The following is a 23363-nucleotide window of genomic DNA, read 5'->3' as shown; positions in this document are numbered from 1 at the left end:
CACAGCTGTGGAGTCAATTTATCGCTAAGGTGAGTGAAGCCCATTGGCTACAGAGCAATGACGGTCCCGAACCCAAGACTCCTACATGTCTCGCCTGATGGTAGCGAGGCAGAGAGGGATCCTCGACTTTTTAAAATCAGGAGACTACAGTGTGGCTCCTCCTCGTTGACAATCAACACAGGGTCCTTCAAGGACGTCCACTAAGCCCACTGTTCTACTCTCCCTAAACTCATGACTGCGTGGCTAGGCACAGCTCAAATGCCATCTATACATTTGCTGATGGCAGCATTATTGCTGGCAGAATCTCCGATGGCAACGTGGAGGCATCCTGGAGTGAAGCAGAACAGCTGGCTGAGGGGTTGCACAACAACCACCTCGCACTGAACATCAGCAAGACTAAGGAATCCACTGTGGACTTCAGGAATGGGAAGTCGGGAGAACACACACCAGTCCTCATTGGGAGATCAAAGGTGGAAAGGGTGAGCAGGTTCAAGTTCCTGGGTGCCAGGATCTTGGAGGATCTCTCCTGGGGCCAGCATGTTAATGCAATCACAAAGAAGGCACGTCAGTGGTTATACTTCATTAGGAGTTTGGGGAGATTTGGCATGTCACCAAAGACTCTTGCAAGATTTCTACAGATGTAGAGTGGAGAGTTTTCTGATTGTTCCATTATGGACTGGTACGGAGGCGCCAATGCGCACAATCGCAAGAGTTCTTGATCAGCCAGTTCCATCAAAGGAACAACCCACCCTGTCATCAAGGTGCCTCAAGAAGGTGGTATCTGTCATTAAAGACCCTCACCATTCAGGACATCCCCTCTTCTCCTTACTACAATCAGGGAGGAGGTACAGGAGCCTGAAAAACCACGTGCAACGTTTGAGAACAGCTTCTTTCCCTCTGGGATTTCTGAACAGACACGAACCCATGAACACTAACTCAGTGTTTGACTTTTGCACAATTTATAGAGTATTATTAGAATTTATAGTAATTTTCATGCCTTGCACTGCACTTACACCGCAAAACAAATTCATGACAGATGTCAGTGACAATAAAACTGATTTTGATTCTGTGTCTCACTACTTAAAGAGCCGTATCTTTGTACTGGAGTCAGTTTAGAAAACATTCCTCAAGCTCACTGCTGGCTGAAGCGTTTGACATGAAGGTCAAGTAGATTGGGCCGATATTCATTAGGGTTTAGAAGAACAAGCTCTCAAAGTCCAAGAGCCTAAGCAGTCTCAATAAAATAAATACTGAGACTTCTTCCCCTCATGGGGAGAAAATAGAACTAGAGGCTTGAATTGATGAACAAAGGACTGCCCATTTAAAGAGATGATAAACAGGAATGACGTCTCTCAATGCATACGGAATCCATTATCATGAAGGTGTAGGAAGGGTCTCGGCCTGAAATGTCGACAGCGCTTCTCCCTATAGATGCTGCCTGGCCTGCTGTGTTTCACCAGCATTTTGTGTGTGAAGGTGTAGGAGTCTTGGGTTATGGGCGGTTTGTGGATTGAACTCATTTTCAATTTTTTCAATCATTTTCAATCGTTTCCGCATTTCATTTTGTATTTGGCTCTGGTTACACCTTTTTATTGCTACTTTGCGCGATTTTGATCGGGGCACTTCGGTGCTGATTGGATCTGCGGCCTGCAGTCAAAAAATGACACAGCGCTAAATAGAACTACACTGAACCTTCAGAGACGCTTCCAGTACTGAGGTTTGATGTTTCTTATTCCGTGCATTATTCGTTTGTTCTTTTTTGCCATTTGAGTGATTTGTTCTTTTTTTTTTCACGCGTTGGGTGATTAATGTTTTCTTTGAACAGGTTCCCTGCTGTTTCTTTGCTTTGTGGCTGATTGCAGGACGATGAATCTCATGATTGTGTACGGCATACACAACTTAGATAATAAATCTATTTTGAAGCTTGAATCCTCAACACGTTGTCTTCATTAAGCAACACACACACGAGGAACTCTGCAGGTCAGGCAGCTTCTAGGGAATGAAATATACAGTCAACGAACTGAGACCCTTCACCAGGATTGGGATTAACATAGCTTTGATATCAATGTAGCCATTAACGTAGCTTTGAGATGCAATCACAGCTGCTATGCAGGGAGAAAAAAAAAAATCACCATTTTACTCACAGCAAGCTCTCACAGATGACAACATAATGGTCAACCAATCTGTTTCTATGATACTGTAGATTGATATAGACCAAAATACCAGAATGACTTGTCTGACACTATTTGAATTGCTTACATCCAACTGAGGAACATGGTATCAATTTAACAAAAGGAAGCACATGCAATTTCATTGGGTATTCTTAGCACAATCGTGCACTGTCAAAGCAGATTTCTGTGATGAATTGAGACTTGCATCATGAATCTCCAGCTCAGCTGCAGAACTGCTACAAGCTAAGCCACAGCCAACACATCTCACAGAACCTTCTCACTGAAACATGCAGAGTTACAGAAATCATTTGATGAACTAGCCTAGTCCAAACTCCACCATGGACGGTCCCAAGCATGGCTGAGAGAGGAGGAGGGTTGGGCATGGGCTAGCAACCCCATCTCGTAAAAAAAAGAGCTACAGAAACACTAGAAGCTCCAAAGATCTCATCCCTGGGAGAGGGAGGATCTTTGGAAGATGGGCTATACTTGGGGGACAACCTGAAAGACTGGCCCAGGCCAGAGGACTCTGGTGACCTGTTGTTGGCAGCCTATGCCCCAGTAGGGGTGAGGAAGAACCACATCCCCTGTCCACTCTGTTACCTCTAGGGTGCAACCAAAGGCTTCATCACAAAAGACCAGGCTGATCCACCAGGACTGTGAGAGAGTGCCACTTTCTGGGCAGACAACAAACCAACATTTGGATCTTACTCTGAAAAGAAGTAGGCAGCTATCTGAAGAACCTTGGTCAATAATTTTTTCCCTAGCCTATATCAGAAAAATAAATTAGCTAATTAATATCACATTTATTTGCAGAAGCTTACTGCATGCAATATGTCTGCTACACTTTCTACACTACAAAAGGCATTACACAAAAATTCTTTGTTAACTGTAAAAAGCTTTTGGACAGGTCAGGATTGTGAAAGTTGATATATTAATGCCAATGTCCCCTTTCTAAATAAACGGTTTAGTAACCCAAACTCCATTTTTACAAGTAACCAATTGTGAAAATGTGGGAATATTCCCTTTGTTAAGATGATGACAGTAGGTTGAAGTCTCAGTGACAATGAACCACAAATTCAACATTTCAGCCATTAACTGCAGCAGAATACATATCCAATCCCATGGGCTCCCATTCTGCTCTAATCCTACTGAAGTTGTCTCAGATCTGGGGTCATTGAGCACCTCTGTACCTGTAGCGTGTTGAAATAAATATCATGGCTCTGTTGATAAGCTGTGAGATTTTGATGACTGTAGTCCGTTGCAGGTCTCACGAATATCATCCAGTTGCAGTCCTCTTCATTCGTGGTGTCAAAGCAAACATCAGGCCCGTCCTTCTGGAAAACCTTGCATTCAAAATTAAATAAGCTGTGAGCTTGTCACATACACAAATTTCAAAATAACAGTCAGCTCATTGGTGGATCATGACTAGATAGAAAAAAGAAGAGGGAAAAACATTTGGAAAAAACATTAGGAATTGTCCAAATAAGTGAAATTGATGCCAGAGTGAGACTGCCAAGGTCAAGGAGACAATCAGCACAGGAAGAGACCCTGTGTTCCACCAAGTCCAAATCCATCAAGCACTCATTTACACTAATCCTTTTTCATTCTTCCCATTTTCCCCTCAACTGCTTCCAGATTCTTCTACTCACCTACACCTTAGGGTCATGAGAAGAAACTAGAACACCAAGAAGAAACACATGTGGTCATAAGGAATCCCACGTCCCCACGTTCCCCACAGACAGCACCTGCGGCCAGCATTGAACCTGAGACCACTGGGAGTGTGAGGCAGCAGCTCTACTAGCCCTACCACGCACTATCCACAGATCATTTGTTCTCTTTTGACATGTCTCTAAGTACAGTCTTTCAATCTATTTTTAATGCTGACCATTTTGGGTGGATCAATAAATTTTTAATTTGGCTGACTTTACGTTCAAGAACGCTCGGAATAAATGTTCCCTGCGCAGTTTTCCACTGCTGCTTACAATCATTCATGGAGTTTTATAATCGCACTTTGCTGCATTCTGTCCATTTTTATGGAATAATTGTTAACATTGGTTTCTGTATGTTCAGATGTCAAATTCATCACCAGTCGAGAAAAATAAGCCCAGGATAGATAAATTGAGGGAACAAACAAAAAGGGCAAAAAAAAGAGACCCAATAAACCCATACAAAATTATCTTAAGTTTTCAAGAACAGGTAGAAAGAAACCTTCCCTTTGGAGTGGATTGGTAACTACGTCATAGATGTAAGATAGTTGGCAGATTAACATTACAGAGGAATTAAAGTGAATTCTCACTGTGTGGAAAATGTTTCCCAAAAGGGTCTTTCAATCAGACATATAACTTTCAAAAGGTAATTGGACATCTATTCAACAAAGTGCAAGTTACCAGGATGTGGGGGGAAAGTATGGAAAGTTTATTTAGAGATTGAACACAGATCAGGTCCTTCCAGCCTGCTGAGTCATGCCACACAGCAACCCACCTACTTAACCCCAGCCTGATCACAGGATAATTTACAATGACCAATTAACTAAGCTGTACATCTTTGGGCTGTGGGAGGAAACCAGAGCACCTGGAGGAAACCCACGCAGTCCACTGGGAGAATTACTAATTTCTTACAGACAGCGCTGGAACTGAACTCCAGTGCCCCCCGAACTGTAAGAGCACCGCGTTAACCACTACGCTACCCAATGTGAGGTGGAACTTGATTGCTCACTCAGAGATAATTCCAATGTGACTGGACAAATGAGTTCTGTGCTGCCCAGCTTCTTAGGAGAAGCCTACAAGGCTCCCAGCGTTCAGAAAACCAGAAAGGGAAGGGTTTTTTTTTTGTCTGTGCATCAGTCAGATCAGCAGGTCATGGGCATTGCAAATCTTGAAAAGAAATAAAGTGCAAAACCGTTGGTGGTTGGACAGCTGTGAATATGTGGGAGGTAGGTGGGCTGTAGCTCGCGCAATTGTGTCTGTGTTCTCCATTAATCTCGACCCACACGTGTCAACAGGAAACAGCAGGAAGGGGAATGTACCAAACATGAATCAGAAGCCACACTCTCTCTAAACTAAACATGCAATACCAAAAAAGCAGACATACAGTAGAATATCCAGGTCCATATTTCCACCTCATCCCAAACCGTATAATTGGGAAGGAAAGACATGATCTTTCTCCAGTTTTGTGCCACCAATCACATGCATTTGTAACCAGAAAATGCTTTGATAAAAAATTCAATAATTTAATTCCTTGATGATTTTTCTCCATTTTATACTTTTCCCTTAATATCCCATCTTAATATCTACATGCTCAAGCTTTTCAGTCCGCTGTAAGTCATCCCTACAATCACCAAGTTCCTTTTCCATAGTGAATACTGAAGCAAAGTACTCATTAAGTACTTCTGCTATCTCCTCCAGTTCCATACACACTTTTCCACTGTCACACTTGATAGGTCCTATTCTCTCACGTCTTATCCTCTTGCTCTTCACGTACTTGTAGAATGCCTTGGGGTTTTCCTTAATCCTGTCTGCCAAGGCCTTCTCATGGCCCCTTCTGGCTCTCCTAATTTATTTCTTGAGCTCCTTCCTGCTAGCCTTATAATCTTCTAGTTCTCTATCATCACCTAACTTTTTGAACCTTTCATAAGATTTGAACTCTCAGTGCACCTGCTCATGATTAAATGGCCAATTTCATCCTGCCCACTGGCTCTTTACTGGTAAAGTAAGGACAGCAAACTGTGGCAAGTTACTAAACTACACGTAGATTCTGGCAGAGCTCAACCTTATCTACACCAGATGTCATGTGCAGAACTAGCCATTTTAACTCCAGTCAACAAAAATTACCTGGTCATGTCACTGCTGTTCTGGAAGTTTGTTATCTGTAAAATGGGTCTTAAATTTCCTACAATCTTTAAGAACACATCACTAGATACAATCGTTCGTGGCAGCGTAGCATAGAGGACGACATATTAGCAGAGCAGTTAGCACTACACTTTACAGCCCCGGATGTAAGATTGGGATTCAATTCCCACCGCTAACTTGAAGAGATTGTACCATCTCCCTGTAGCCACATGGGTTTCCTCCAGGTGCTCCAGTTTCCTACACGTTATAAAAACACACAGGTTAAGGTTATTACATTGTGCGCATGCCATGTTGGGCACCTAACCAACCAGACAGTGCGGGAAAAGGGACATCCAAAGAACACATGGAGGAGAGAGAGGCTGAACTTTGGCAACGGGGCCACTCGTAGTCACCCTCAAGAAACCGGCTTGGAACAGAGAACGATGACACTGGCAGCTAAGGGCCCAAGAAGAAGCTGAAGTTGGGCGCCAGAAATGTGGTGACATTTCCAGAATCCTTGTTGATTTGATTTGAGGCAAACCCTTCACTGTATGTTTCGATGCACGTGATTAATAAAGCTAATCTTTTAAAAAATCTCAACTGGACATTCCAACCTGGTTTAGCACCACATAAATGAAAGTTGCTCCTTCACAAGAGGCTCAATATATATGTTACCTGGGTTTCAGCACTTAAGTTACAGGGAAAGGTTGAACAAGTTAGGTCTTTATTCTTTGGCGCGTAGAAGGTTGAGGGGGGACTTGATAGAGGTATTTAAAATAATGAGGGGGATAGATCGCGTTGACGCGGATAGGCTTTTTCCATTGAGAGTAGGGGAGATTCAAACAAGGAGACATGAGTTGAGAGTTAGGGAGCAAAAGTTTAAGGGTAACATGAGGGGGAATTTCTTTTCTCAGAGAGTGGTAGCTGTGTGGAACGAGCTTCCAGTAGAAGTGGTAAAGGCAGGTTTGGTATTGTCATTTAAAGTAAAATTGGATAGGTATATGGACAGGAAAGGAATGGAGGGTTATGGGCTGAGTGCACTAGGTGAGAGTAAGCGTTCGGCACGGACCAGAAGGGCCGCGATGGCCTGTTTCCGTGCTGTAATTGTTATATGGTTAATAGCCCCTGGGATAAGACTAGGTAACTCTGCATAAGCAAGGAACCTAACAGTGGAGAACTCTGGCATGTTCCAAACGTTTTACTCTCGTTAAACAAAGGTGGAGCAGCTGATTGGTCAATGCGCAACCTACCTTCAGAGAAAACATACTTTCTTTCTCTAGCCGGGGAACTCTTTTGGCTTCAAATGGTCCAAACTGTGTGCGCTTCACCAGAGGAGACAACGCAAAGACCCCTTCACTTCCATCTTCCAGCTGCCTAATCTCCAAACTGGATGGCAGTGAAGACCTGGACATTACAAAATTACAACATTTGTCAGAGTCAGAATCAGACTGACTATCATTAACATGCAGTACATCATGAAACTTGTTGCTTTGCAGTGGCAATACAGTGCAATACACAAAATATTTCTATAAATAACACATAATTAAATTAGTAGTGCACAAAGAGAGTGAAAGTGAGAAAAACAAGTTTCTTGCCAATAACCACAATACTGTGCCTTGAAAACAACAGAAACAGCCCATCAGATCATTTAGCATTTCAAACTTGTTACAGAAAGACCATAGAATATTTGATCTTAACCGAGATATTGGAAAAGAATGCCTTCAGGACAGACAGCTATTAGTGGTTATGCCTTTCTAATTTAAGGCAGGCCCTCATAATCCTCAAATGGTGAAGATGTTGCCAGAGACAAGCTGGTCTAACTTTCAGTCAGTAAGTGCAGTTAGTCTAACCACATAGCAGATCATTGTTGCCAAACGAGTGTATGGCAAGAAACTATCCTCAGGAATGAAACATACCACTTGAATTTGCCCCACAGTAATTAGAGTTGGACCCATTTCATTAAGCTTACAGTAATACTGGAACAGCACAGGTCACTAGGAATTTATTGATTAAACAAGTATGTAATATTTTCCATAACAGACAATCAGGGATCCTAAGAATCACAATATTCTTCCATAAATTAGCTGCCACAGGAAGTACTATCTAACATCTGGAAAGCCTCAGGCATGATAGTACTCTTGATAAAGAAGATTACGTGGGAAGCAGGACGCTCTGTGAGCCAGCACAGATTTGATGGGCTGAATGGCCTCCCATGTTGAAAGGGAATAGGAACAAGTCAGGTGGAAGAGCAGTTTGGGCCAGGAGTGAGATATGGCGTGGGGCTCGCCCGGGACCCATCTTGGCGTATTGGGAAACTGGTACGATTTCCATTCAGCAACACACTGGGACAAATGGGGAAAAGTATACTTCCATGTCAGAGAGTCATAGAGCACTACGGCACAGAAACAGGCCATTTATTCCATGTCGACTATTATACTGCCTAGTCCCATCGACCCATCCCTAGACTATAGCTCTCCATACCTCTCCCATCTACATCCCTATCCAAATTTCTCTGAAATGCTGCAATCAAACACATATCCACCACTTCTGCTGGCAGTTCATCCCACACTGCACCATTTCGAGTAAAGAAGTTTCCCCTCGTGTTCCTCTTAATATTTCAGTCTTCATTTTTTAACCCATGACCTCTAGTTCTAGTCTCACTCAAGCTCAGTGGAAAAAGTCTGCTTGCATTTACCCTATCTACTGCTCATAATTCCATATACCTCTGTGAAATCTCCGCTCATCCTGTGACCCTCTGAGAATAAAGTCCTAACCTATTCAACCTTTCTCTATGACTCGGGTTGTGTGCTGGCGCGTGGCCAAGTGGTTAAGGCATTCGTCTAGTTACCTGAAGGTCGCTAGTTTGAGCCTTGGCTGAGGCTGCGTGTGTGTCCTTGAGCCAGGCACTTAACCACACATTGCTCTGTGACGACACCGCTGCCAAGCTGTATGGGTCCTAATGCCCTTCCCTTGGACAACATTGGTGGCGTGGAGGGGGGAGACTTGCAGCTTGGGCAACTGCCGGTCTTCCATTAAAAAAAACCTTGCCAGGTTTGTGCCCTGGAAACTTTCCAAGGTGCACATCCATGGCTATCGAGACTAACGGAGGCCTACATGGCTCAGGTTCTCAAGTCCCAGCAACACCTTATAAATTTTCTCTGCACGCTTTCAATGTTATTGATATCTTTCCTCTAGATAGGTAATGTAGCGTAGTGGTTAGCACACTGCTTTAAGGTACAGACGACCCAGGTTCAATTCCCACCACTGTCTGTAAGAAGTTTGTACATTCTCCCCATGACCGTGTGGGTTTCCTCCCACAGTCTAAAGACATACCAACGCTGTATCTCAAAAAGAAAAATCAAAGAACTAAACACAATGAACTGCTGCCCCGCTTTTCACTTCACCAGTTGGTGCAGTCCTTACCGAGCTCTGCTCAAAACGAAAGAGTCGCTGACAGTCACCAGCGGACCGAGCTCCGGGCATTCCGAGTCGTGGTACTCCCCACAGTCATCACACCCTGGGAGAAAGCGGAGAGATGAGGCTTTAATCCCAACGTTTCCCCATGGTCAATCTGCCATTACAAATTCGTACATAGTATCAATCAGCAGTGGCTCAGACAGTAACATTCCCACCCCCGAGTCAGAAGTTGCAGGACCCATTCCAAAGAGCTGAATGCAAAATCTCAGCTGGAAATACGACACACACAAAATGCTGGAGGAACTCAGCAGGTTCAAGTTTAATTGTCATTCAACCACACATGAACACCCATGAAGACAGGCAAACGAAAGTGTTACTCTGGGGCCAAGGTGCAAAACACAGTACCAACAGTCACACACAGCACAAGGCACATGTAGCATTAACGAGATAAGAGTGAAATACAATCACACAAAAAAAGACAGTCCAAGTCCCTGAGTCCATGAATTTTGTAGCAGTCAGCAGTTGAACGTGTGTGGGCGTGTTTCTAGATTTCCAGCATCAGCAGAATCTCTCATGTCACTACTGGAGATACAACCAGTCACATGCACTTTATCTTTCAAAGACAGCAGGCAGGGGCTATCATTGTTGCTTGACGGTTAGTGAATGCTTATTAGGTTAAAAGGGTCAGCTTCCAAAACACAAACTATGGGTCTACGAATAGTTACAAGCCAGCAACAGAAATAATTTGCTTTTTGTTCTTAATAACATATGCAAAATGCTGCAGGAACTCCATAGATCGGGCAGCATCTATGGAAAGGAATAAACAGTCAACGTTTCGAGCTGAGACCCTTCATCAGGACTGGAAAGGAAGGGGTCGAAGCCAGAATAAGGTGGTGGGGGGAGGGGAAGGAGTACAAGCTAGAAGGTGATAGGTTAATCCGGGTGGGTGGGTATGGGGGGGGGGAATGAAGCTGGGAGGTGATGAGTTAATGCGGGTGGGTGGGTGTGGGGGGGGGGGGGGAATGAAGCTGGGAGGTGATGGGTTAATCCGGGTGGGTGGGTATGGGGGGGGGGGAATGAAGCTGGGAGGTGATGGGTTAATCCAGGTGGGTGGGCATGAAGCTGGGAGGTGACGGGTTAAATTGGGCGGGTGGGTGTGGGAGGGGGAATGAAGCTGGGAGGTGATGGGTTAAGTTGGGTGGGTGTGGGGGGGGGATGAAGCTGGGAGGTGATGGGTTAATCCGGGTGGGTGGGTGTGGGGGGGGGATGAAGCTGGGAGGTGATGGGTTAAGTTGGGTGGGTGTGTGTGGGGGGGGGGATGAAGCTGGGAGGTGATGGGTTAAGTTGGGTGGGTGGGTATGGGGGGGGGAATGAAGCTGGGAGGTGATGGGTTAAGTTGGGTGGGTGGGTGTGGGGGGGGGATGAAGCTGGGAGGTGATGGGTTAAGTTGGGTGGGTGGGTGTGGGAGGGGGGATGAAGCTGGGAGGTGATGGGTTAAGTTGGGTGGGTGGGTGTGGGAGGGGGGATGAAGCTGGGAGGTGATGGGTTAAGTTGGGTGGGTGGGTGTGGGAGGGGGGATGAAGCTGGGAGGTGATGGGTTAAGTTGGGTGGGTGGGTGTGGGAGGGGGGATGAAGCTGGGAGGTGATGGGTTAAGTTGGGTGGGTGGGTGTGGGGGGGGATGAAGCTGGGAGGTGATGGGTTAAGTTGGGTGGGTGTGTGTGGGGGGGGATGAAGCTGGGAGGTGATGGGTTAAGTTGGGTGGGTGGGTGTGGGAGGGGGGATGAAGCTGGGAGGTGATGGGTTAAGTTGGGTGGGTGGGTGTGGGAGGGGGGATGAAGCTGGGAGGTGATGGGTTAAGTTGGGTGGGTGGGTGTGGGAGGGGGGATGAAGCTGGGATGTGATGGGTTAAGTTGGGTGGGTGGGTGTGGGAGGGGGGATGAAGCTGGGAGGTGATGGGTTAATGCGGGTGGGTGGGCATGGGAGGGGGGATGAAACTGGGAGGTGACGGGTTAAGTTGGGTGGGTGGGTGTGGGAGGGGGGATGAAGCTGGGAGGTGATGGGTTAAGTTGGGTGGGTGGGTGTGGGAGGGGGGATGAAGCTGGGAGGTGATGGGTTAAGTTGGGTGGGTGGGTGTGGGAGGGGGGATGAAGCTGGGAGGTGACGGGTAGAAAAGTTAAAGGGCTGGAAGAAGGAAAGTTGGAGGAGCACCAAGGGGACGGTACAGGCAGGAGAGGAGAAATGAAGGTTTAAGGGGGAGCCATAGTGGGGGATTGAAGAAGAGAGAAGAGGGAGGGAAAAAATTGCTGGAAGTTAAGAGAAATCAATGTTCATGCCATCAGGTTGGAGGCTACCCAGACGGAAAGTAAGGTGTTGCTCCTCCAACCTGAGGATATACTCATTGTGGCACAAGAGGCGGCCATGGACTGACATGTTGGAATACAATTGGGGGTTGGAATTAAAATGGTTGGCCACTGGGAAATCCTGCCAATTGCAGATGGAACAATGGTTTATACCCATTTGCACCTCTCTGCATAAAAAGTAATAGAATTTTTTTTAATATAACAATTTTTCACCAATTCTTACACCAGTTTTGCTCAAGATCCGCATGTTTAGATGTGACAAATTGTTTTAGAGAGATGTATCATTTGGGATACGCCATTCACTGCTTCTAACTAGAGTCTAAGATCTGTCCTTTATGTCAGAAATATCCAATAGATTCAAGATTGTTTAATGTCATTTCTGGTTAAATTCCAAGGCAGACTTCTATAAAGAACCTGCTTCTAATCAAAATAGTTTCCCTTTATAACTTTTCACTCCTGCCTTGTTTGAAGTAACTTTTTTTTCAGGCATCTTCACACATTGTGGTGCAATGAAGCTCTTTTTATGAATAGAATATCCCCCTTAGACAGGAATGACCCAGTTGTTCAGACCGTACTGGTTAAGAGTGCCACACAGGATATGACACTGCAATAAAGCAACTTTGCACATTGCTCATCGAGAGATTCTGCAGATGCTGCCGATCTTGCAAAACAGTGGAGCAACTCAGCAGGTCAGGCAGTACCTCGAGGTAGAAAGAAACAGTCGACGTTTTGGGCCGGGACCCTTCAAGACTGACAAAGGATCTCGGCCCAAAACATTTGACTATTTATTTCCCTCCATAGATGCTGAGCTCCTCCAATATTCTGTGACAGATGTGCATTACTCATTCAGATCTCGTTATGGGGTTGAATCCATGACCTATTGAACATAGGAATAAGAAAGGGATTGACCAGAGCCTTCATAACCTACCCTCCTGGTCATCTATTACCATGAAGAATCTATTGAAGAGTTTGTTTGAAAGCAGTTTGCAGGGAGGTGGTCTCACTGAATCACGTCTACTCTTTTCAGCACTTAACTCAAGTCCCTTATTTAACCTGTCTCAGTGCGGTGGACATTAGGACCTGGCGCCAGAGCTCTGAATCCGCAGTGTTTCTGTTCACGAAAATAATCACGATCACAATTGAAAATAAAGTGGAAGTAATAAAGCAATCGGAAAGAGGTGAAACGCCATCGGCGACTGTTAAAACTTTAGGCTACGTCAGTAAACAATCGGAACAATTTTAAAGGAACATGTGAAAGGCGCTGCCCCGATGAAAACTACAATTATTACTAAGCAACGCAGTGGTTTAGTTATTGAAGTACATATATTTCTTAAGTGTTTTATATGCATGGAAAGATAAAATATATACTATATAATAAGACAAACGTTTGACTAACTGACGCTAAATAATACCGGATGTACCTGTTCTGACTTCAAATCCGACTTAAAGACGGACTCAGGAACGGAACTCGTTCATAACCCGGGGACTGCTTGTACTTTTAAATCATCTCTGGATTACTTATAATATCTAATACAATGTAAATGCTAATTAAATAGTTGTTATACTGTATTGTTTGGGGAATAATGACAAGAAAAAAAATAGTCTGTACATGTTCAAACAACGAGTGCAGGAGAGAGAACTTCCGGGTTTTCCCGGTCCGTGGTTGGTTGAATCTGCACATGCGGAATCCGTGGATAAGGAGGGCCGACTGTAAATATAAAATCTCAGCTTGGAATCGAATTCAGCATCGAGCAAAGTGTGGTGCTGTTGAGAGTGCCATCTTCAAAGCACCTTCAGTTACCAGTGGTTACAAGGGCACAGGGAGGAGCAGGGCAATTGTTGCAGTATCTTTGTACACTCAGAGTCTACTCAGTCAATCATGTGACAGCAACTCAAATCATGAAAGCATGCAGACATGGCCAAGAGGTTTAGGTGTTGCCCAGACCAATCATCAGAACGGGGAAGACTTCTGTGACTTTGATCACGGAATGATTGTCGGTGTCAGATGGGAAGGATTGAGTGTCTCAGAGAGTGCTGATCTTCTGGGATTTTCAAGTACACCAGCCTCTAGAGTTTATGGAGAATGGTGTGAGAAACAAAAAAAATGTAGTGAGCGTCAGTCTGTGGGCAAAAGCACGTTGTAAATGAGAAAGGTCAGAGGAGAATGGCCAGTCAGGATCAGGCTGACAGGAAAGTGATAACAACTCGAATAACCACGCGTTAAGACAGCGGCGTGCTGAAGAACATCTTCGAATGCACAACATGCCAAATCTTGAAGTGGATGGCTTCTGTTATGCGTATGCACAAACACTCAGTGGCCACCTTATTTGGTACAGAAGGTACCTAATAACGTAGCCACTGAGTGCATAACAATCACTTCTCATTCAACCTACTCATTACCACCCTGGTACCCGTGGAACCTGACAGAGGGTAAAGTGCCTGGCGATTTGCTACATGACAGCACAAAAAAGCACATTTTCAAACTACTACAAACAACACTGAAAAGTTTGATTTTTGTACACTCAGACACAACTGTTTTCATACTTACAGACAAACAATCTTTCATCGAGACCATCTCCAGCCATCTGCCATAGGGGAAAGAAAAATCAAGAACACTGGGATTAATTAGAGCAAATTAAACAGGCGCAGCTGTGTATCTCATAAAGAGCTTTGGAATTATCCCTCGGTCCAGGGAACTTCAGTAGATATGGACAACATCATCTGCTTAGACATATTCCATTCATGTTTTATTTAGTGATCTTCTGGCCCAATTCCACCCACATAACCGATTAAGCTACAAACCTGTGCGTCTCCGGAACATGGAGGAGAGCACAGCACCAGCTGGAAAAATGGACTGAAAAATGGCAGATGAAATTTAACGCACAAGTGTGAGGTGTTGCACTTTGGGAAGACAAACCAAGCTAGGACTTACAACGGTGAGTGGCAGGGCATTAAGGAGTGCGGTAGAACACAGGGCTCTGGAAATGCAGATCCATTATTCCTTGAATGTGGCATCACGGGTAAATAGGGCAGTAAAGAAAGCTTTTGGCACATTGGGCTTCATAAATCCAGGAGTGCAGCAGTTGTGTTGAAGTTGTGTAATACATTGGTGAGGCCTAACTTGGAGCACTGTGTGCAGTTCTAGTCACCTACCTATGGGAAAGAGATCAACAAAATTGAAAAAGCAGAGAGAAAATTTAGAACGATATTGCTGGAACTTGGGGACCCGAGTTATAGGGAAAGAATGAATAGGTTAGGACTTCAATCACTAGGGAATGAGGAGAGATTTGATTGAGGTATACAAAATTGAGTGGTAAACACAGGGGGAATGCAAGCAGGCTTTTTCCAGAGGATGGGTGAGACTAGAACTAGGGGTCATGGGTTAAGGATGAAAGGTGAAATGTTTAAGGAGAACATGAGGGGGAGCTTCCTCACTCAGGTTAGTGAGAGTGTGGAACGAGCTGCCAACAGAAGTGTGGATGCAGGTTTGATTTCAACATTTAAGAGAAGTTTGGAAATGTACATGGATGGGGGGGGGTATGGAGGGCTATGGTCCAGGTGCAGGTCAATGGGAGTAGAATAATCTTTCAGAACAGACTAGATGGGCCAAAGAGCCTGTTTCTGTGCTATAATGCTTGATGACACCCAGAGTATACTAGGTAGATTAAAATGGTTGATTCCTGGGACTCCACCAACAATGACCAGACCTTTCAGCAATTAAAATTTGTACCAACACGAATGGAACTGATTTTCTGGAATTTTCCAACGCGTGCCAGCATCAGCAGTGGGAAGTGGGACCGCAGAGTAGCAGTTAATGTAACGCTGTTGCAGTGCTAGCCACCCAGGTTCAATTCCTGCTGTCCGTAAGGCGTTTTTACATTCTTCCTGTGTCTGCGCGCGTTTCCTCTGGGTGCTCCAGTTTCCTTCCACAATCCAAAAACATCCAGGTTAGATTAGGTTAATCGGTCACAAGGGTGTAACTGGGCACGTGGGAAGGCCTGTCACCATGCTCAATCTCTAATAAAATAATAAAATAGGTTCTAATACGGCAAACTGACCGTATCCAACAACTTTGATTAAACGCTGCAATACCCTTCGGATATTAAGCTGAAATATGCTTTGTTTTTTTTGTAAGCATACACGATCACTTTCACTATTTCAAATAAGAAGGCTACCCTTTGTGGTATTCATTCCTCTGAATCAGTCAGGTTTATCGTCACTGACATTGTTTTGTGGCAGCAGTACAGTGCAAGACATAAAAATCACTACAAGTTACAAAAAAAAAGAAACTTGCGAAGGAGGAATAGTGAGGTATTGTTCATGGTACTGGAGGGGAAGGGAAGAAGTTGTCCCTAGAAGATTAGGTGTGGGTCTTCACGATCTTGTACCTCCTCCTCCTCTGACAGCAGCAATGAGCAGAAGGCAATCTAGATTATTAAACGTAACAGATCTTTATAGAACTTCTCTGTAAGATTGTGTAAAATTGGCTGTTCTTCATCTTGTTTCTTTTTAAAATTCTGTTCTTTTTTTAGGATGTGGACAGCACTGACATTCACCGCCCATCCCTAACTGGCTTTAAGAAGATAGTGGCGAGCGCCTCCGCGAAGCATTGTAACCCTGATGATTCCACAGTGCAAAGATTTAGACCTACCGATGGTAAAGTGACACATTCCTGAAGTTGGATGGCGCAATTTGGCGGAAGGAAAATGGCATAGACTATTTTCTAAATGGGGACAATATTCAGAAATCACAGATACAAAGCGACTTGGGAGTCCTCCTGCAGGATTCCCTGGAGGTTAACTTGCACGTCAAGTTGATGGTAAGGAAGGAAAGTGCAATATTAGCATTCTTTGAGGGAACTAGAGTATAAAGGAGGTATTGCAGAGGATTTATAAGGCATTGGCCAGACTGCATTTGACAGTATTGTGAGTACTTTTGGGCCCTTTATCTGAGAAAAGATGCACTGACATTGGAGAAAGCCCAGAGGAAATTCATGAGAATTATCCTGGGAATGAAAGAGTTAATGTACGAGTTGAATTTTATTACCCTGGGCTTGTACTTGCTGGAGCTTAGAGGAACGAGGAGGGATCTCACTGAAACCTGTTGAATATTGAAAGACCTAGATAAAGTGCACACGGAGAGGATGCTTCCTATAGTGGGGAATTCTAGCACCAAAGGACACAGCCTTAAAATAGAAGCCCAAAAAGAGTTTATTTGTCAGAAGGATATACCTTTAGAACAGAGATGAGGAGGAATTTCTTTAGGCAGAGAATAGTGAATCTGTGAAATTCACTGCCACAGACAGCTGTGCAGGCCAAGTCACTGGGTGTATTTCAAATGGAGTTGACAGGGTTGATAAATCAACCCTGATAGAATTGTGGAGCAGTCTCAATGGGCTGAATGGCCTAATTCTGTTCCTACATCTTAGGGACACACAACTCGGGGAGAACGTGCAGGTGGTGTTCTTCCCTTACACCAGATATGCTCGTACTTCTCCATGGCAGACATCAAGGGCTTTGGAGATTCTGCAGGGGTCTGTAAGCAAGTAAATGCCATGCATACTGTCGAGGGGATACTGCTGATGGGGTGGGGTGGGGTGGGGTGGGAGAAACAGAATAACTATTTCGAATGGTAGAAGCCTAATTGATGCCAATCAAGCAGGGTGCTTCACTTGGTGAAGTGAAAAATGAAGATTGAAGACACTTCATTCGGTGTCAAGCCCTCCCGAATCTTGCTGGAGCTGCACTCGCTCAGGCAAATGAAGAGTATGTCTATCATATTCCTGATCTGGGGCATAGAGTGGACAGCCAGCAACATTTTCCCGGGGGGAAATGGCCAATACACGAGGGTACAATTTTAAGGTGACGAGGAAAGTATGGGAGGGATGTCAGATGTTTTAAGAGTGGCAGGTACACAGAAAGGCAGACACGTTAGGGATATTTAAGAGATTCGCAGAGAGGCACATGGATAAAATTAAAATGGAGGGCTATGTGGGAGGGAAGGGTTAGATTGATCTTTGAGGAGGTTAAAAGGTCTGCACACCTTGGAGGCATTCTGTACTATTCTATGCTATTGGATGTGTAGTGTCAAGCGAGGAGTCTCTCAGATGCTTTTCTCATATTTGCCTGCAATGTGGGAGACCTTTCAGTCTATTCAATCTGTGCCTCCTCAGAACGATTTCGTACATCTCATTCCCCCACTTAATTCCCAGTAGCCACTCACATTCGCATCAAAAAGCAACTGACAGTTGCCAGTTCAGCACATCCACAAAGTGCGCTGGGCCAGCCGGAGGCACCAGCACCGGACTTCAAGACGGAGGGTCCTGAGTTCGAACCTGACCGGGTCCCAACCTGGGCAGCAGCAGTATCCGCACAGAAGAAAGGCCTGGCAATCCACTTCCATGTCTTGCCACGAAAACCCCATGAGTCGACTATGACTCAACGGCACTCAACATCAACAAACAGCACTGCCACAACAGGAAAGCAGCATCCATCATCAAGGACCCCCACCACCCAGGCCACGCTCTCTTCTTACTGCTACTACCAGGAAGGCGGTACAACAGCTTCAAGTCCCACGCCACCAGGTTCATGAAGAATTATTAACCAGTATAGACATCTTCACTCACCACCACACCAAAATGATCACTGAACACAACCTTTGGAGTCACTTTCAAGGACCCTACAACTCAAGTTCTCAGCATTATGGATTTATTTATTATTAAAACTTGGTTCTTTTAGTATTTATACAACTTGTCGGCCTTTGTATATAGTTTTTCACTGACCCTATTGCACTTTTTTGAATGCCTTCAAGAAAATGAATCTCAGAGTTGTATTTGGTGACTGATATGTACATTGATGTTAAACCTACTGCGTACCATTCAGTACTTAGTGGAACCTAGGTGGTCACAGATGCAACATCTATATAAACTGCACTGGAAGTCAGGATCGACGCTGGGTGGTAGGAGCAGTGATTTGGAAACTTTAACTCCTGGCACATTGTGTCTTCCACTTGTAGTCACAATAGTGACGTGGCCAATCCAGTTGGCTTTCTGGTCAACGTTGACTCCGAGGATGGTAATAGTGCAAAGACGCAGCAATGGTGGCAGCACTGAGCCCCCGACAGATCCCTTGTTCTAAATGGGGACTGACTGCCACTTTGGTAGCATGACGCTTACTTGCTATTTCTTACCCCATGCAAAATATCACCCAAATTTTCCTGCAGACACACTTGGACTGTTTCTTTGACTAAGGAATTGCAAGAGGTGCAACTGCCAACAAACACCCCCACAGCAGACCTTACGGAAAAGTACGGCCATTTTAGCACAGTTAGATACATCCAGTGGCCACCTGCTCATTAATGCAAATATCTAATCAGCCAATCATGCGGCAGCAATTCAATGCATAAAAGCATGCAGACATGGTTAAGAGGTTCAGTTGCGGTTTAGACCAAACATCTGAGTGGAAGGGAAATGTGATCTAAGTGACTTTGACGGCTGATGCCAAACAGGGTGGTTTGAGTCTGTCAGAAGCTGCTGATCTCCTGGGATTTTCAAGCACAACAGTCTCTAGAGTTTCACAGCGAATGGTGCAAAAAAACCCACTGAGCTCCAGCTCTGTGGGTGAAAGTGCCTTGTTAATGAGACTTCTGCACAGTACTGTAGTAATTCTCAGTATTGTACTGTACTGCTGCCACAAAAAAAATGTTAGAGAGTGATGATAAACCTGAATCTGATATGGGTCTCTATTGTGGACTGAGTATGGGAAGGGGGTGGATCATGGGAATCATAGTTGGGAAAATGGGAAGGGAGAGGGGGAGGGAGTGGGAAGCTCTAGAGACACGTTGTAATAATCAATAAACCAATTGTTTAGAATCAAGTGACCGTGCCTGGTGTCTCAGAACTGGGTGTGTCTGCCCCTGTGCTGCCAGTCCCCACCCCTGACATTCCTTCTCTGCCACCTGTCCCACACCCCTCCACCCTCACCACTCCCAACGTTCTTTACTCCTGCCAGATTTACAAACTCACTCTCTGCTCCACGTTGACAAATACCGTATTGTTCAAGTCTTAGGTATCCTGGCTCTATATAGCTTTTATATATCTAAAAAATACATCTATGTCTAAGATATACATCTTATATATACAGTATCTATATCGGAGACTGTTGCATTGTACTGTACTCTGACTGCAAAGCACTGGAACCACAACAGAAATACAAGTGTTTAAATGCAGTCTTATTAAAAGCTCCAGAACCTGGGCCTATTACCTCCCTCTGCAACTGGATCCTCGACTTCCTAACTGGAAGACTAGCCTGTGCGGATCGGAAATAACATCCCCACCTCGCTGACAATCAACACTGGTGCACCTCAGGGGTGTCTGCTTTGCCCACTGCTCTACTCTGTCTACACCCATGACTGTGTGGCTTGGCACGGCTCAAGTACCAGCTATAAATTTGCTGATGATACAACCATTGATGGCAGAATCTCAGATGGTGGCGAGAGGGCGTCCAGGAGCGAGATATACCAGCTGCGTGGGTTCACCGCACCAACCTTGCACTCAACATGAGAAGGAGCAAAAGAACTGTCCGTGGATTTCAGAAAGAGTAAGACGAGGGAACACACACCCGTCTTCATAGAGGATTCAGAAGTGGAGAGAGTGAGCAATTTCAAATTCCTGGGTGTCAATATCTGAGGATCTAACCTGTATCAAGGCAGCTATAAAAAAGGCACAACAGCACTTGAGTCTGAGATTTGGTATGTCACCAAAAACACTCGCAAGTGTTTACAGACGTGCTATGAAAAGTATTGTATCACCGTCTGGTATGGGGGGGGGGGGGGGCGGCTACTGCACAGGATTGAAATAAGCTGCAGAAAGTTGTAAAATTAGTCAGCTCCATCATGGGTACTCGCCTCCCTAGTACCCAGGACATCTTCATGGAGCGATGCCTAAAAGATGCAGCGCCCTTCATTACGGACCCCTATCATGCCCTGCTCTCATTGCTACCATCAGGGAGGAGGTACAGAAGCCTGAAGGCACACACTCAATGATTCAGGAACAGCTTCTTCCCCTCTGCCATCCGATTCCTGAAGTGGACATTGAACCCGTGAACACTACCTTGCCCAATAGGGTGCTGGTCTTACTTAGGATCAATTCTAACCCTTCCCTCCTACTTCGCCCTCTAATTTTCTAAGAATTGCGCCATTAATCCGGTACTCTGTTTTCAAGTTTGATCTTCCAAAGTGAATCACTTCACACTACTCTGAGCTGAACTTCACATCCAACTTCTCAGCCCAGCTCTGCACCCTGGCAATATCCTGCTGTGGCCTACACTATCCACACCACCGCCATCCTCCGAATCATCTGCAAACTTACTAACTCCACTTCTTCATCCAACTCATCTATAAACTGAAGCTATAAGTGGCAGAAGTTTTGATGGAAACGTTTTTTTATATAAAAAAGATTTTTATTTTTCCTGACACCCACATACATTTGAAAGACCAAAGGTGCCCCATTCTATTCAAGCCCATCCACTATTAAATGTCTAAATTGGTTAATTTTAATGCGGATCCAGCTCCTCTCTGAAAACTCAAGGAGAAGCAATAAGAACCTTCCATTTATAAACACACAACCAACCAATGCTTGAAATCGACCGATTTCTCAGGGTACAGAAAGTTTTGTGGAATAAAAATGCTCACACACAAAGCCATGATGAGGCAGCTGATGTATGCAAACAGCCCCAGCTCAATCTGCATCAGCATTGACCCTGCACAATTACGTTCATACCATGTTTCAAATCAGATAAATAGAGTTCTGGTAATTTAAAAGAAAACGCGATGAAACAGTTGCAACAATAAAACATTTAAGGCCCAGCTAAAAGTCTTGACAGGATTTGCTAGTGACCTGGGCCCACTGATTTTTTCTCAATAGCCCACACAGTGGAAAAATAAACAATTTATGTTTAAACATTGCTAGACACCTCTGATACTTGTGCATTGATCAAGAGCTTCAAAGCTTTCCTCATAGCAAAAGGTCATACCTACATATGCCACATTAGCCCAGTGTTTCTTTGTTCATTCAATATTGTACATTTATCTGTGGTCATTCCAACGGCAAGTAACCTTATTTTAATATAAGGGTTAAAAAAATTTTTAAAGTGTATTTGTAACCATGTAGATTTCTGATGCAAAAAACCCACCATTCAACACATTTTAAATTTAACGTTCTTGATAGAGTGCCTTTTAATAAATAATCAGTTTTGCTGCTACATTCACCCAGCTGCAGATACAGAAATGGTTCAGAAATATTGTTAAGTTAATCAAAACCGTGCCTTTTCGCTGTTGCTGCTCTCTTGACAGTGGAGACAGTCCCAAAAAAAAATTAGGCTAATAAAGAGTGCGTCGTTGCTGCTTTTTTTCCCCCTCCCTGGTTAAAGGGAGACCATCTGTTAATACTGTACATGAATGATGACTGCGAGTTACTGTTCTTTCCGAGTTCTGGACGGGGAAAAAAACATTCTGTGTATAGTGTTAATAATCAGTGCTCTTGCTGCTTTCTCGTGGATAGAGAAGGAGACAAGCTACACATACAAGTTAAGGATTAATCAACACTTTGTATTTTTGCTATGCAACGCCGGCCGAAGACCGATAGGAGCCATTTATTAATTATACTGGAGCCACCCTTCAGGAGAGACTGTGCACTATTATTAATACTGCTACCGGTCGATCAAAGAGACAGAGTGTGTCCAGCATCGCCGTGCATTAAAAAGCAATGTGCATCATTGCCGTTGCCGGGATGGAGTCTGCGTTATTGGTGCTGCTATTAGATCAGGTCGCACCGGGAGAGCAATGTCCCGAACCCAACAGGCTCCGACTGTCCCCGGCTGGCTGCTGGAGGAGGGTGTAGGCTGGGAATGCTCCGCCTGCACTCCCCGCCTCCGCCATTCCAGGTTGTCTGAGCGTCCCTCCCGTTGCCGATCCATGCGGCCGCCAGCGGCCCTCAGCCGGGTTTTAACAGCGATCCGCTGCGCTCCGCCTGGCAACATTGTAACAAAGAACAGGCGGAATGGCGGCCGGAATGGAAACATTGTATCGATCGCCGGTGCGACGTTCCAAAATATTGCAAGCACCAATCGGCAGCTGCGGGCGCCGAGCCGGACCCCTCCCTCCCGCCAAGGCCGCTTCCCTTGCCCTCCTGTGAGACCGGGCGGCACAGCCACCTACCTCCCTCCGGGGCCGGGCGCAGGCCGCGCCGGGTTTTGCCCCCCGCTTTCCGCCTGGTTTTCCGCGTAGGTTCGACTCTCGCGAATCCTGACTCCGGGTTCCAGTCCGCTCGCCCACCAGCGCGCAAGAGCGGAAGCCGCCGACACGGCTTTTAGCCGACGCCTGCCGGGAATTGTAGTCTTTGCGGGCCACACGGCGAGACTGGGGAAAGACAGACTACATCTCCTAGCATGCCATTCGCCGGACCTCCAGCCTCCAAGCGCAGGGCTTTTTACCCAGTTTAATAGGGATATTCGCGCTCCTTGCCTAATATTTCTAGGAATTTAGAGATAAGTACGGGAATTCGCGAAATCTCCCACTCGCACTGCAATTT

The 23363-nt window shown here is 45.1% G+C and overlaps 1 protein-coding gene across 4 annotated transcripts in view; it reads right to left on the bottom strand.

Annotated features, from left to right (window-relative positions):
* prdm15 (PR domain containing 15) overlaps positions 1-23099 on the bottom strand; it is a 79225-nt gene extending 56126 nt beyond the window's left edge. For all 4 annotated transcript variants that reach the window (XM_073045020.1, XM_073045021.1, XM_073045023.1 and 1 more), the window contains exons 1-5: positions 22991-23099; positions 14325-14361; positions 9422-9515; positions 7249-7402; positions 3362-3514 (exon numbers count right to left, since the gene is read on the bottom strand). In XM_073045020.1, the coding sequence (XP_072901121.1) occupies positions 3362-3514; positions 7249-7402; positions 9422-9515; positions 14325-14361 (438 nt within the window). In that variant the 5' untranslated portion in view covers positions 22991-23099. The remainder of the gene's footprint in view (positions 1-3361; positions 3515-7248; positions 7403-9421; positions 9516-14324; positions 14362-22990) is intronic.
* Positions 23100-23363: the final 264 nt, after the last annotated feature.

This window comes from Hemitrygon akajei, chromosome 5, assembly GCF_048418815.1.
Source record: "Hemitrygon akajei chromosome 5, sHemAka1.3, whole genome shotgun sequence".
Taxonomy (NCBI): Eukaryota; Metazoa; Chordata; class Chondrichthyes; order Myliobatiformes; family Dasyatidae; genus Hemitrygon; species Hemitrygon akajei.
Note: the sequence above shows the minus strand (reverse complement) of the source record. Positions and strands in the feature narration are given on the sequence as shown.